Genomic DNA, 15,436 nt, shown 5'->3' on the forward strand with positions numbered 1-15,436 from the left:
AAGAGTTCTAATCCCCGAATCAGAGCTTCGCTGTTAAATTCATACAATTTCTGCCCGGTGTGTTTTGCTTATTTTAAGCAATCTGGCAAACATGCGCACGCGCTCGCTCCTCATTGCTGAAGCGCCGCCGCAGATGATCTGAAAAACAAACAAGTTTAGCGATCTAAATGAAAGCGTCACTCAGCCGGTCAGGGTTCTGTCATGAGATCTCGACTATATTGTTTGCGATTGTGATCGCTGAATAAATACACTTACTCAATCGCTGTTGTTTTAGAGAAATAGACTATTGCAATTATGTAATTAGTGGAATTACTAGGAATTTCACTGTTATAATATTTTTCGTTTGTTTTAGCTGTTTTCATAATGTAGACAGAGAGATTGCATAAGTCTTTGGTATTAATTTATATATAATAAAAAGCCTATAATAAACGGTACACTAGATGAAGTACACTAGATGAAGTAAAATACACCATGTATAGACTATGTCCACATTCTATTGATTTGTGCTTACTGGTGAAAGTGCAGTACCTGAAATGCAAAAGTAAATTTCACAAATGACCAATCATTACGATTATAATTTTGAGATTTTTTTTTTTTTTTATCAGTTTAACCATTATACAGAATGACGAAAATGTGACTAATATTTCATTGAATAAACAAAAACGGGACAAGTTTGTCTAAATATGATAACTAAAATGTACATTTGAGTAAGACTAAGACTAAATTAAAAATGGCTGCCAAAATGAATACTGCTGTACGGTTAATTAAGAATAATCTTATTACTAAAATGTCAAGTTTTCATTGACTAAAACTAGACTAAAATGTTGAGACTTTTAGTCGACTAAAACTTGACTAAAACTAAATAGGATAAGGTTGACTAAATATGATAAAAACTAACAAGGACATTTTAGCCCGGGACTAAGACTAAACCTAAAATGAAAATAGCTGACAAAATTAACACTAGAACAAACACATGTACACAGTGCCCTACACATCTTGACATTGATCAGATCCTCTCTAATTTAATGTGTCCACATGTCCACAAACACAGTGAGAACACCAGCAGTTCATCTCTGCAACCTATAACCTCACAAGCTCCTTAGTTTTCTTTTCATGTGTGTCTGACAGTCATTGTGGCACAGTTTCTGAGTCATCGGTCCTCTCTGTGGAAGGTGATTGCTTCTCCCTTCTGGTGTTCAAAGGCTTCTCAGCTCTATTGGACTTGTCACAGCTTACGTTCATCAAGATGGCAATGCACGGTTATTTCCATAAAGACCCAAAGCAACTCTGTCTCTTTCTCTCATTAATGCACTGATGTTTTGTGTGATAGTGATGTTGTGAATACTGGGCTGTTCTAAATCTACATACGCACGCTTGCTCATAGGCATGTGGGTGTGTCTTTATATGTGAGGAAGAGCAGTATGTGATGTGACTGCGTGTTGGATGAGATCAGACACTGCATGGGTCACTGCTGAAAACATCCAGACCTTCCACATGCATACAGAATCAATACTGCCTTCCCAACTCAATTATACACATTTACGTCAAATAATTAGAGATGTTAATCTCTTACATTTTAAAGAAATGAAAGTATCATGTATCAGATATTTGAAGAGAAATTCCACTTAATGTAGATTATAATTCAAAGACATTGCAATACTGTGGTATATAAAACACTACTAGACTAAAAATGTTTAAGGATGTTAGCATATTTTTTGATATAGTTTATTATTATTATTATTATTATACGATTTTTAAAAATTATTATATTTATTAATTGTTGCAGATCAAAACACTGAGTAAACAAAAACTGGTTTAAGATGTCAGCATATTTGTGTATAGTTTATATTATTAATTTGAATTATTAAATTATATGATTTAGTAATTAAGTGCCATTAATAACAGTAAAAAGCAATGAATACATTAAAAATGAATACATTAAATGAAAACTAATAATTTTATTTGTAATTCTTGCTGTTATTAATTGCAATTAACATATTAAATTGACAGCCCTAATAATTACCCCCACACATTGACACACACAAAGTTGTGCACCATTGAATTAAACTGAGAATAAACTGTAGCTTACAATTCAACTGATGAATCTGAATTGAATTTGAACTGATTAACAAAGATGAACTTGAACTAAAATTTGAATCTAAAGAGGTAGAATTGTAATTAACTAAAAATCAAATCCAAATAAGTGCAGTTATTACCATGAAAAAGGAATGTGTCAAGAGAAAATCCACTTTCTTCTGTCAATTCCATTCCAATTCCATCTTGTGAACTGAAAGGGCTCCAATTCTTCAATTCCGAATATTGCTCAACCCATACAAATAAACTGCAATGTGAAACAGTGGACATACACAACACAATTAATGGATGCTGTTGTAGATTAAGCCACCCTGAGTGATGGGCCATTTGTAAGTTTGTAAAATAATGGCAGCAGCCTTTGCTTACTGATACGGAACATGGCTTATTTTCATGGCAAGACTATACGTAAAGCTATTTGTATTCAACTCTTATCGACCAGCATACACACACAGCTGTCTCAATAAGAGCCAGGAGAGTCAAAGCTAGCACGCACACACAGTAACATATTGCCTCACCTGGCAGCAAGAAAGTGAGTACAACGGAGGCATAACCCATTAATGAGAGAAAATATTGTGCAAACCCTTTTGGCACACTGTGAGAATGATAGCAGTACTGTGGAAAAACACTAAAACTTCACTAATGTTATTTTGTCGAAGTGTCAAAAACATTCCAAGTTAAAATCTCTGCAGGGTCTGGGAGTATTGAGAGGTCAGGAGATAGCATACAGTAGTAGAGCTTAATTCATCTGTCAGCAAACTCATTGAACAGACTATCTCAACCCACCAGACTCCAGACCATTGCTTGATAGAGCCACAGGATATCAAAAGATACATCATCCAAAACTGCTGGAAGCAGAAGGATCTAAAGTTGCCTAAAATATTGGATATGAGTTTGAATGCAACTTCACAGAAACTGTTCACCAGAGGAGCATTAAAAACCAATTTAGCCTTGGGATAAGACTTGCAGTTTTATAGCTGGGTAGAGTATACATTCTATTACTGTACATCGCTGAATATAATTAATAGCTGCAGTTGAAATATTTTAGTTGCAGTTGTTGTTTTTATCTTGTTGGAACTTTTTGTTTGTTTCAATTGGCTGTATTCCTGCATATCCTTTATTTAAAAGTGGTACCTTTTCCTTTATGTATATGTATATATATATATATATATATATATATATTGAACCCAATGATTCATGGTAACCGGCTAGTTTTCCAATTGTAATATTTTATTTATTGTAAAGTTTCTTAAAAAAAAAAAGAGTGAGAATAGAATACAACTTGATTTTTCTTTGTTTTGTAGAGAGGTTTTGTAATTTCTCATTTTAGAGATCTGTAGTATTACAGTTTTTCTATAATTTTTTTTTTAACTCTAATGGAATTTACATACAAACTTTTCAACCTAACAATGACTATTACGAATAAAAAGGGTCACCTTTGAAAACCCAGAGCAAAGAAACAAGGAGAAAACAGGAGAGAGATTGAGAAGTAGTAGGACTGAGAAGAGCTGGAGTGGATAGAGTGGGAATAGGAGGAAGAGGTGAAGAGGAACTGAGGGAGAAGAGACTGCGGGAGTAGATAGCACTGAAAGAGTCTAGGAAAGAGACAAGATGGTTTAAGAGGTGAGAAGAGAGGAAGAGGAGATTTCAGAGGGAGAGAACATTGAGTCTCAAATCAGATGAGAGTCATTCAAGTTGAATGTGTTATGAATTATGATCTCTTGCTGGACAGAAGAAGAATGTGAGCAGATCTACTATGGTACAAAAAAAAAAAGGAGAAGAGCAAGAATGCTATTAGTCCTGGGGTTATAAAATTATCTCATTTTCTTATGATTTGGGACAATGAATGAACAATTAATGGTCATTAGTGTAATGAGTAAATGTGTACATTGTACAGTGTACATGTCGCTCTTGCCATTAATTACACCATATTTTAGTATTAATCTATTCATTTGTGTGAATAGTGAAATGCGTGCAAGTAACCTTTTTTGAATATGAGGCTGTTCTAGTGCTGTCGCCCATCTATATATTGATTTATGCTAATTTCTTCTAATGCTTAAAACAAAAACAAAAAAATGTGTGCTTCACGCTGACCAAATATGAGCATATTAGTATTCATATTGTAATATTCATGTGCATGTTAACATGGTTAAAGAGCTCCATATGACAAAAACCTTGAAAGGTTAAATGCATCAGCTATGTTTTCAATGAATCCTTTCATGGACGGCTAAATCTCAATAGTTTTTCACTGAAGTGATGTAAAAATGACAAACTGATTGAATTCTAATTTTATACACATAGTTTTGTTACACTTTAGTTTATGTGAGATAACATACACCGCCTTTTGACTATAGATGTGAATATTTTTGCCTGATACGAATTACCTAATATTATGCTTGGCAACTGACAGATCGTGCCCCACCAGAAATAACTGAAAATCTGTAATACATTTCATAGCAAGTTCCAAAAAGCCCTAAAGCTCTTACAGCATACTGAATTGATGAAACGTTTCAGCTAAACACCTATCAAACAACAAAACAAATTGGCTACATTACTGAAAAACCTAAAAATTCTAAATCTTCTATATAAAGACCACAGACAGGAGGCGCGGCGCCGCGTCTCGCTCTTGTTCCAGACGGGGGACCCCCTGACGGAAAGCTTCAACCTCAAGGATCATTACAGTGCCAGACCAAACTAATCAACGCAGTGTTGGAGCTAATGAAACTCATCCATTCCCATTAAGTGATGGACATGGCAGGTTAACAGCGTTACCATGATGATGCAGTGATGGAAATCTGTCTTCATAACTCAGATTTTTTCAAGAGAAAAAAACAAAACAACAACTGAGATTATAAATATATATTTAACCAAGCTAAAAGGTTGGCAAGTGTACTAATCATACGGCATTTCAAAGCCATCTGTAGTCCCACTAGGAGAAACATTTAGTAGTAGAACTTCATTAAGTTAAATTATAGTAGTACAACGTGTGAAATAAGTGTTAAAAATCTGTAGCGATAATAAACTCTTCCATTCATAACCTATGAGAATTATTGCACAGATCTCACTTTAGTGTAATTATTATGAGTAAGCCAGAATTTGTTCTGAGGATACATTTCTGTAACATCTGGGAATGTATGACTGCAGCCATATGAAACATCCCAGAACTGGGAATTACAGGTTTCCCCGCTGGAGCTTCTCCTGTTGTCTTACTGGGTCTCTAATACACTTTGTAATGAGTGGATAATGTTTAGCTAATGTCATGGAGAGGAAAGCTGAGCTAATGAGGAAGAAGAAAATTAGCCATTGCACATGGGATTTCTACTTTCTAAACTCTTAAAATGGGCATATTTACCCTCCAGTGACTGCCATCTACGCTAAAAACACACAGATACGCTGTTGGATTAGAAGAATGATAAATAAACACTAATTTCACATATGTTTAAGGGCTAACATAAGATGCATACACCACATAAGGCACATATGTCCTTGTTATTGTGAGATGAGTTATTAAAATTCTCTTCAAACTGCAGTGCCATTCCTAAAGACCGAGAAAAACACCTCAGTGACATCCAGCCCTAATTAAGAATTATTGTGAGAGAGTTGCAAAGTAGACTTGCACAAATACGCACATGCAGAATAAAGCTCTGCTGAAACGTAGCCTGAGAGAGAACATCTGCCCACGCTTCTCTTCTCCCCACATCCAGAGAATTAGTGAAACAACGGAGTAGTAAACAACACAATGAGACTGAAGAAGGAGAGAGGGAGGACAGAACCCAGAACAACATCCAAAAAAAAAAAAAAAATATTTCCAAAATTTCCTTCTCACAGCCCACAAATACAAAAAAAAAAAAAAAATCTTTCCAAAACTTCCTTCTCACAGTCCCACAACATCCCATTAGTTAATTTACAATGTCAACATAACAGTGCATCCTACAGCTGTCACTCCAATTCTGACTGCAACATCCCACAACTCCTTATAAAACATTTAATAGTGACCTATTAATCACATGTAAACTTGAAATTATTTGTCCTCTATATACAACATGCACAATAATCTTTTCAAGACTTAGTTTAAAATCTCAAAATGGTGTTTAAAGATGTGGTTCAGCTGTTAGTGGTTAGAGGTTACAGCACACACTCCATCTGCATTGAGATCCAGTGACCTTGCTCCAATCATTTATCAAAATAAACTTCTGAGCCAAATTTATAATGTTTTTACAGATACAGTGTGTTTAAATACACTCCTACCTCCTGTTGTAATTCCCATGGAGGAAAAAAAACTCCAATAAAAATAAAATAATTGTTGTTGTTCAATTGCTAATAATAATAATAACAAATACAAATATAATGCATGTTTTAATCATTTTAAATATTTTTTAATCCACATTAAGTTATTTAATTGCATATCAAAACAACTCCTTCCTGCATTTTTCATTTCTGACATTACAAAACAACTCTAAACTTTCATTTTATTGATTTATTAATTGTTTTCAAAGCCTTCACTTACACTTGTCTATTACAGTGCTTGTTATTTCTCAGGGAAATGTGTCTGCAAAGAGGGGATTGAGTGAGCGTATGCAATACAGCAGCAGCAGCGACTGTGAAGAAACAGGATGAGCATGAGGAGAAGGAAGACATGTTCACTGACAATAGGAAACTGAGACTGGTCACGGTACTGCAATGTATAGATGCCTATAGCAACACTTATTTCTATAAAAAGTGATTAAAAAAAGCACAAATAAATATTCATGGGAAATATATGTTGTGTGCTGTAGAGCTGCAAGAAAGTGGGCAAAAAGAGAGAATTCATCCACAAACTGTTGGCACTGCTTGGCATTTTCTCTTTGGTGTGGGTACTTGTCGCTGAAATTTTATCGTGTCAAGTATTATATAATTATTTCTTGGCATGAAAAATCAGTGTGTACTTAAGGCTTGACAGGTGATACATTGCCAGATCTCTGTGCAAATAGGTTGAGGGTCTTTATGAGCAACGCAAATGCAAATAGCACATAATGCTCAATCAGAATAGCATTATGAAAATCAGCCTTGCACCTGATGTGTTTGTAAACACTGGTATTAGAAATGGGGCTCCCTCAGAAAAACAAAAAACAAACTGTCTTCGTGAATTGGGTTCAGAAAGTTCAGATATGGGTGTACAAAATGTGCTGTGAAATATTGGAAGCACGACAGAGAGGCTAACACAGGACGAGAACTAACGAGAGGTCAGAGCTGAGTCTGTACATGTGCTGCATGAAAGAGTAAGTCACAGCAAATTTGAAAAAGTACCAGAGAGTAAAGGTGATAGAGAAAGAGACAGAAGGAGAGAAAGAGAGTTGGAGGTCATTTGTTCAGACTCACAGTGGAGAAGTTGTGAGCTCCACAGGGCTCTCCACGGTACTTGCAGGCCAGTAGCATATCCTCCAGCTGGTGGCCCAGTCGGTCCATGAACTCCAAGCTGGTGCCCTCGAAGCGCCGTGGAGGCAGGAAAAGACGGAAATCTGACAGCTTGCTAAACCATGCCTGTCTGTCATCTTGAAGCAGGTCCAGCACCAGGGGTCTGGCTGTGCGGTTGGCCAGCAACAGTCCGAGCCAGTGACCCGCAAAGTACAGATCGCTCTTAGTGAGGTGATACAAACGTACTGCGTTATTGTTGCAGATGGTAACCGTGGGAAAAGCGAGTTCTCTTGCCCACTCTGTGTGGACTCTTGTGTGAGTGGGAAAGGCCAGCCAGTGAAGCAGCCGATTCGAGGACCAGGACAACAGAAGACCCAGACAAGTACAGAAGGCTAGCATCCAAAAAGCCCGGCGGCTGAGAGAGTTAGACGGGGTGCAGATGTGCCGCAATCCGTGGAGGCGAGTCCGCGCTAGGAGGGCTGCCGTGAGGTGGGACAGATCATCTCGTGGTGTTCTGGGTCGGGTGCGGCGACGTCGGGCCCTGCGTTGGCCCGGTGTGGGCGAGGCAGGGCGCAAACAGCGGCCTTCCAGAGCCATGAGGGCCCACAGAGCTGCTAGAGCAGCAGGGGGGACGGCTTCATCTCCCAGCCAGGCCTCCACGGCCGGGGCCCTCATGGGGCTCCAGGAGCACGGAGAGAGCCACAACACTGACTTCCTGAATACAAATCTAACGTTCAGAGTCCAGCAATCAAGTCACGTACTGTTGTAGCACCTGCAGGACAACTCTAAGTTTAATTGAAGTGTACAATCCCAACTCTACTTCAGCTTCCACTTTAATATCCTGTCAAATGTATGCAAACTTCATTTCAGGACTGAATAATCACATTCATGCACAAACACACTGCTCTCTAAGGTACCCAAAATTCAGTATATGTCTTCATACCCGCTGGCAACTCTCTATAACCCCTCAGGCAAAATCCCTAGTCTATTTTCCTTGTCCCTCTGTCTCTTTCTAGCTCTCTCTCTTTCACTTGCTCCCACCCCAGTCCATCTGGTCAGGGTGCCCAGACTTAGTCTGGCTTTGGGGACAGCCTGAAATCTCCCTCTGAGCTTCTCCCAGAATCTCCTGAAGTTCAGGCGAGTGAATTGGAAAGAATGAGGCAGTTACATGGGAAGTGATCTTAATGAGAGAAAAGATTCAAAAGATACAAGACAGATTGTAATAGAGAATAATGAAAAAGAGATGGATTGTGAGAGGTAGAGCCAGCTGAGTCACAAGAAAGAAGGATCTGAGAGAGTCTCCAGACAGGCTAACTTGTTGGTGAAATAGACTGTCTTGGGCGAACCTTTTCCACAGTCCGTGAAGAGAGGGTTTTTCCCAAAGACTACAACTGACCCCACAACCCCACGATCACACTCATCTTGTCTTTTTGACTTTTTTTCTCTAGCTTTGACAGTGATACAGTACTGACTTTTTGCCATCCCATCTCTATGTGTCTCTGTCCTCAACTATGGGGGCACATGGGCAAAAGCCTGGTGTTACAGAGGTCGTACTTTGTGCTAGTTCTCACACACATACACACATACGCACACACACTGACTCTTGCCTGCAGGAGGGCTGAATGCCGCTGATGTGGAATCTGTTCTGACATGGTCCGAAATCAGCATCTCACTCTCTCCCTCCCTTTTCCATCCTTCTTTTAGACTGAAACGGCATCCTTTATCTTTGTCTCCTTTGTTTTTCCTTTGCTAAAAATATCCATTCCCAGAAAATCAAATTCTTCAATTTGCATCCATGTCCCTCCTCTTTACTCTGTCAATCAAAGCATGCTTGCTCCTCCCCCTGCCTCTTGCATGCCTCCTCTTGTCCTTTATCGTTGTCTGGACGCTTCACTTCTGCCTCTTCGGTTGCTCAAAAGAGAGAGAGTGCGAGCGAGCGACAGAAGCTGCTCGGCATGTGAGCCTTTGCTTTCCTTTCCACTGTTTAATTGCTCTGCTGTTGCTGCCACGCCACTCTCGTCTTCCCTTTCGCGCTCTGTCGGTCTGTTTGCTCAGCAATCCTCTCCTCCTTCTGGGTCACTCCATCCATTCACTCCTCCTCCTGCTCTGTCGTTTCTGTTCTCGCCACACTCCTCCGTGTCCACACAGCCAGCGCCTGGCTCAGCCTGTGCCAGCTCTCTCTCTCTCACTTTCTTTCTTACTTACTCTCTCTCTCACTCTCCCTCTCTCAAACTCTCTTTATTTGCCCGTATGTTTTGTTCACTGTCTGCTTCCTTGAACAAGGCTGAAAAGAAAGAAAAGAATCCCTCTAATGTTTCTCTTTATGAGCTTGTTAAAAAGTAAAATGGTGTCCTGTGTGTGTCAGCATGTAGGAGGCTTCCTTTTGTGTAGGAAGAAAAGCCAAAAGAGCTCACTGGTGTCCCACACTTCCTATCTCTCACACTTATATTTGATGTCACCTCTTTTTCTGTCTTTTACATACATATTTAGTGTTGTTGTTATTTTTTTGGAAGAGAAAGGTTTGGCACACTTGTATATCTTGCAAATCTTTATTAAATATGATTTTTGGATATTTTAGTTTCTTCTAGCATGACTGAAATGTTATTTACTGAAGATTTACATGACATTGCATAGAATGTTTTCGAATAGCACTGATTGTTACCTATGCACCTGCTCGTGACCAATTCACTCAACTATTTATTCTTCCATTGAAAAAAAATGTATACCTAAAATGCTTACAAATTAAACAAAAAAAAATCTTACGAGTTTCCTTCTTTTGTTGAACATTAAAGGAGATATTTTGAAGGATGTTAGTAACCAAAAAGTTGTTGGTCCCCAATAACTTTCATAGTATAGAATAAAATACTATGGAAGTCAGCGGGGACAAGAAACTGTTTGGTTACCGACATCCTTCAAAATATGTCCTTTTGTGTTCAGCAGAACGAAACTAAGACTTAAGAGTGAGTAAGAAAATTACAATTTTTGGGTGAACTAACCCTTTAAGGTAACAATTGCAGGTTATCACATTTTACAGTGAGTGCATGTGTGCATTCCTTCATTCATTCGTTCATTTGTTCCTTTGTTTGTTCGTTCATTCATTCATTCATCATTTTCCTCCCAAGTTTTCACACACATATATAATTAAAATGACCTGTCAGAGTCTTGGCCACATGAGTGCATGTAGATGAAATTTTGCAATAGGCAGACAGATACAGAGTCACATCACCAAAAATTTAGAGAGCAACAGATGGAGTGAGAGTTGGTTTAATCACAAACTGAATATATCACACACTATAACAAACTGTTTTGACTAGATACTCACATATTTGATATATCCCATGATTCTCTTCCCTATGTGTTTTTTATTTGCACACACACACACACACACACACACACACAACACACACAAAACACACAGTTAGGTATTCTTATTGAAGAACAGGCACATGAGTCATCGGGAGATGCAAATAATGTCAAATAAGGCTTTCTTAAAAAATAGTTGACCTCAAAATTAATTTTCTCACCATAAACATAAATCTGTATGATGTTCTTGTGAAACTTTTTTTATGTGTTTTTTTTTTTTCAATTAACAAATGCATCTCGTTAAAATTGACTAATCTATTTGTTCATGAACCACACTGATCTAGTCAAGTTAACACTTCACTGGATGATCTGTCGGTTTGTCACACAAACCTATTGCGTGGCTTCAAAATATTTGGAATATAGCACATAAATCACATGGGCCACAGATTTTCAAATTAATTAATTTCTTTGGTCCACAGAACAAAACATAGAGATTTGGAACAATATGAGGGTGAGTAAATGATGACAGAATTTCCATTACTTACAAGTAATTTGCTTGAAAACCAAAAGCAACATTGAAAAAACAAAAGATTTTAATCCCACAGAAATTGTTGAATAAATTCTTATAAATACTTTAATAAATACATTATTTATAAACATACATGTGTATGTATGTATATATACCCTCTGGTATATATATATATATATATATATATACAGTATCTCACAGAAGTGAGTACACCCCTCACATTTTTGTAAATATTATATTATATATTTTCATGTGACAACACTGAAGAAATTACACTTTACTACAATGTAAAGTAGTGAGTGTACAGCTTGTATAACAGTGTAAATTTGCTGTCCCCTCAAAATAACTCAACACACAGCCATTAATGTCTAAACCGCTGGCCACAAACGTGAGTACACCCCTAAGTGAAAATGTCCAAATTGGGCCCAAAGTGTCAATATTTTGTGCGCAAAGTGTCATTTCTTCAGTGTTGTCACATGAAAAGTTATAATAAAATATTTACAAAAATGTGAGGGGTGTACTCACTTCTGTGAGATTGTATATATATATATATATATATATATATATATATCAAAAGGGAAATGCAATCAGAAGCTTACTTACCGAGATGTGTGTCTGTGTGTCTTGCACAGTGGTGCAAAAAGTTAGATATTTCATGATTATTCAGTCTTCATTATACTGGCAAATACATTTTTATCATATTATGTAACTCAGCTATAAACCAAAAGGAATTACTTAACATAAAAATGAGACTATTTTAGATTTAAATTGGCAAAATATATCTATTTATCCATATTAACATTACTAGCCCCATTTGTATGTATTTTTTATAAGACCTAATAAAATTACAATAAATGTGATTTATAATTAATCGGCAAGACTTGGAGAGCTAAATTCAAATTCATGACTTGACTGAAACCATGTAACTTGGGAACTGACTTTAATGGTCAGACCTGGGACTTGACTTTGTCTTGTAAAAATTGTCTTGGACCAGTCTAGCAGTTGCCTGAACGTCCCCTGAGGCAACATATTGTTAGAGTAGAAAGAAAAAAAAATGTAAATGATTTATGCATAAAAGGTCATTGTAATTCCAGCTAGCAAACAACAGAGAAATTGGCACTGATTTAAGGCCAGAGGTGAACTGGTGCGTAGCCTTGCATAAAACACATTTTAATTAATTTCCAACAGAAAGATTCATATTCTCTTCATCACCCTCAAATCATGAGTACAGTCTATAACTTCAGTCTGGAGCCTTTCAGCTATTACTTATCAGTTAGCATCGCACTTCCCCTAGGATCTCATATCCTACGAAGAGTATTCAAGCGGCCTGGACACCAGTGCATCTATTAACTGCTGTTTGATTCAGTTTCAGTAAGTACAATCCAGTACATTTGCATCTGCATTGTGCCTTTCATTATAAAATTGCGGTAAGTACAATAAAAAGGACAGAAGAAACCTTTAGCTTATCATATTAATTTTCCAAGTATGTGAGGCATTCAGTTTCACAGCAAGCATGTACGTAACTGATTTTACTATGCTTTCTTTCAGGCAGATTTTTTATCGAGTGCCCATATGATCTCAGCATGAAAGTAGCCCTTCAACATGACCTCTTATCTTACCATGTTAACAAACACAACTGAGTACAAAAGAACATAAGCATAAATTCACAGCGATCGGAAGAATCTTTAACACAGCATGTCGCCTCACAAAGGCCTGAATAAAAAAATTACAGATAAATCTCAACACAATGGTGTACAATATGTCATACCACAGCAATGACTGACACAGACCAGCATTTCAAAATATTCTTCAATAATGATATGAACCAAATCAACAACAAAAAATGAAAAGAAAAAAAAAGAAAACGTACTCGGTTACTAACGTAACCTCGGTTCCCTGAGATACGGAAACGAGTACTGCGTCTGCTTAGGATGGGAAAAAAGCCTTTTTTCTCCTGAACTGAAGCCTTTTCATTCACGCAGTGAAACAGCACGGCCATTGGTTCGTGCAGTGCTTAAAAAGCGAACCAGTGGCTAGGCAGCGGAGTTGCACGAGCCTATGGCGACGAAGCCCGCCAAAGCCAGCCAAAGCCTGCCAGAAAGGGCGGGGCATCTGGCTATATATGCGGGCACTTGCCACAGGAATCTCAGGTTACTTCGACTGAAGCGACGACTGAGTCGTACAGCTACATAGCACGGCTAGCAACGCAATACTTGTTCCCGTATCTCAGAGAACCGAGGTTACGTTAGTAACCGAGTACGTTCCCTTTCGATACTACACTCGTACTGCATCTGCTTAGACGCATATGGGAACATAGTACAATCACGCTGTGCTAATATAGTGGAACGACTAAAGGTATAAACTTCCATAAGCAACCAATGCTCAAAGAGAAGTTAACAATAACCCAAGGCTAAGACGGGCTGAGCTTCCTAGGTCGCACCCGGCCTGGTTATTCGTTCCAGAGTACTCCCGTAACTTCGACACCAAGGGGTCGAGAGTTAACAGGTGACACAATGCCAGAGAACTTGGGCATGATACGGCCAAGGGCTCTCTGCCAGATCTGTTTACGCAGCGCATGTCACTTCAAGCGGAAAGGACCCTGGCCTGCAAGGCCGGGACTTCCAGGTTATAAAACCTTGCCAGGCAGGCAGTGCTAATTGAGAGCGCCTGCAGGTCCCCTATTCGCTTTACTGATGCTAGTGCTAGAAGCAGAGCAGTCTTTAGCGATAGCGACCTAATGTTGGCGGCCTGTAGCGGCTCGAAAGCGGGGCCCTTCAGGGCCCTCAGCACAGTGGTCAGGTCCCATGAAGGGACGGTAGGGGGACGAGGCGGATACAGCCTCCTAGCACCCCTCAGGAAGCGGATGACCGCGCTATTTCTGCCCACCGATTGACCCTCAATAGGGGCATGAGAGGCCGCTATAGCCTATATACATGCTATATACATGATAGCATGTCCACTCCTTGGTTCAATTTGCCCGGAAGATGTGGAAGCCTTTTTCTGCCTTCGACCAGTGGCCGAAAGTCAGCATGTCCTCGCACAGTGCCCCCCAACCTGAGTTGGAGACATCTGTCGTGACAACTGTCCTTCTGTGAACCATCCCCATGGCCACGCCCTGTTCCATCCAGCGGGAGTTCTTCCAGGGGACCAGGGCTGTTACACAGGACTGACTCACCCTGATCTGCAGGCGTCCGTGACGCCACACATGGGATGGAACCCGTGGCTTCAACCAGAGCTGAAGGGGGCGCATACGCAGCAGACCCAACTGTAGCGCTGGCGATGCTGCCGCCATGAGGCCCAGCATCCTTTGAAACGCTTTGAGAGGGCGAGTGGTACCAATCTCGAAGGAGGTCGCCAGCCTCCGTATGGCCAGAGTTCGTTCCGGCGTGACTACAGCTTTCATTTGGGGTGAGTCGAAAATTGTTCCCAGGACCGAAATTCGCTGGCTGGGAAACAATGAGCTCTTGGCAAAATTGACCCTGAGTCCCAGGCACTCCAGGTGGCTGAGGAGGAGGGTCCTGTGTTCCTATCTCGCAGATCAAGAAGGCACCTGAGGTGCCGGGTCCACGCTATCTTGGGTCAGGGTCCCTGGCGCTTAGGAAGAGGGTAGCATTTGGCCGAGCGAGAGCGTCCTCGCGTCTGCTGCGCTTTAGTGGGCTGAACAGCGGGGACGGCAGGTGCTGGTTTCGTGGGCTGCTGAGTCGGTGCAGACTTTGGGCGAGCTGAGGCAGCAGCAGAGCTGGAGCGCTTAGGCAGGAAATGTCGCATAGCCTGGGACGATTTCTGTGCCTCCGCGAAGCGCTCAGCGAATCCTTCGACCGCCAGGCCGAAGAGACCTTTGGGAGAGACTGGAGCATCGAGGAAGGGGATCTTATCCGCGTCCTTGATCTCTGTTAGCGTCAGCCACAAATGGCGCTCGAGGACCACAAGGCTGGCCATCGATCTCCCGATCGCCTGAGCGGTGGTCTTGGTGGCACACAGAGCCAGGTCGGTTGCGCTCCTCAGCTCCCTGAGGGTAACGGGGTCCAGGCCAGACTCATCGGAGGATTCGAGGATTTTGGCCTGGAAGACCTGGAGGACCGCCATTGAATGAAGCGCCGAAGCCGCCTGTCCAGCTGA

General features: G+C 40.0%; 1 protein-coding gene across 3 annotated transcripts in view; it reads right to left on the reverse strand.

The window, feature by feature from the left end:
* LOC107674665 (acid-sensing ion channel 2) overlaps window positions 1–15,436 on the reverse strand; it is a 413,064-nt gene that overhangs the window by 130,797 nt on the left and 266,831 nt on the right. The window contains exon 1 of one of the 3 annotated variants that reach the window (XM_016468709.1): window positions 7,450–9,602. The exons of the other annotated variants lie outside the window; for them this stretch is intronic. Coding sequence (XP_016324195.1) covers window positions 7,450–8,160 — 711 coding nt within the window. The 5' untranslated portion in view covers window positions 8,161–9,602. Of the gene's footprint in view, window positions 1–7,449; window positions 9,603–15,436 lie in introns of those variants that run through there. 3 annotated transcript variants of the gene reach the window in all.

The sequence above is a fragment of the Sinocyclocheilus anshuiensis genome, unplaced genomic scaffold (assembly GCF_001515605.1).
Source record: "Sinocyclocheilus anshuiensis isolate Anshui unplaced genomic scaffold, SAMN03320099.WGS_v1.1 scaffold152, whole genome shotgun sequence".
Taxonomy (NCBI): domain Eukaryota; kingdom Metazoa; phylum Chordata; class Actinopteri; order Cypriniformes; family Cyprinidae; genus Sinocyclocheilus; species Sinocyclocheilus anshuiensis.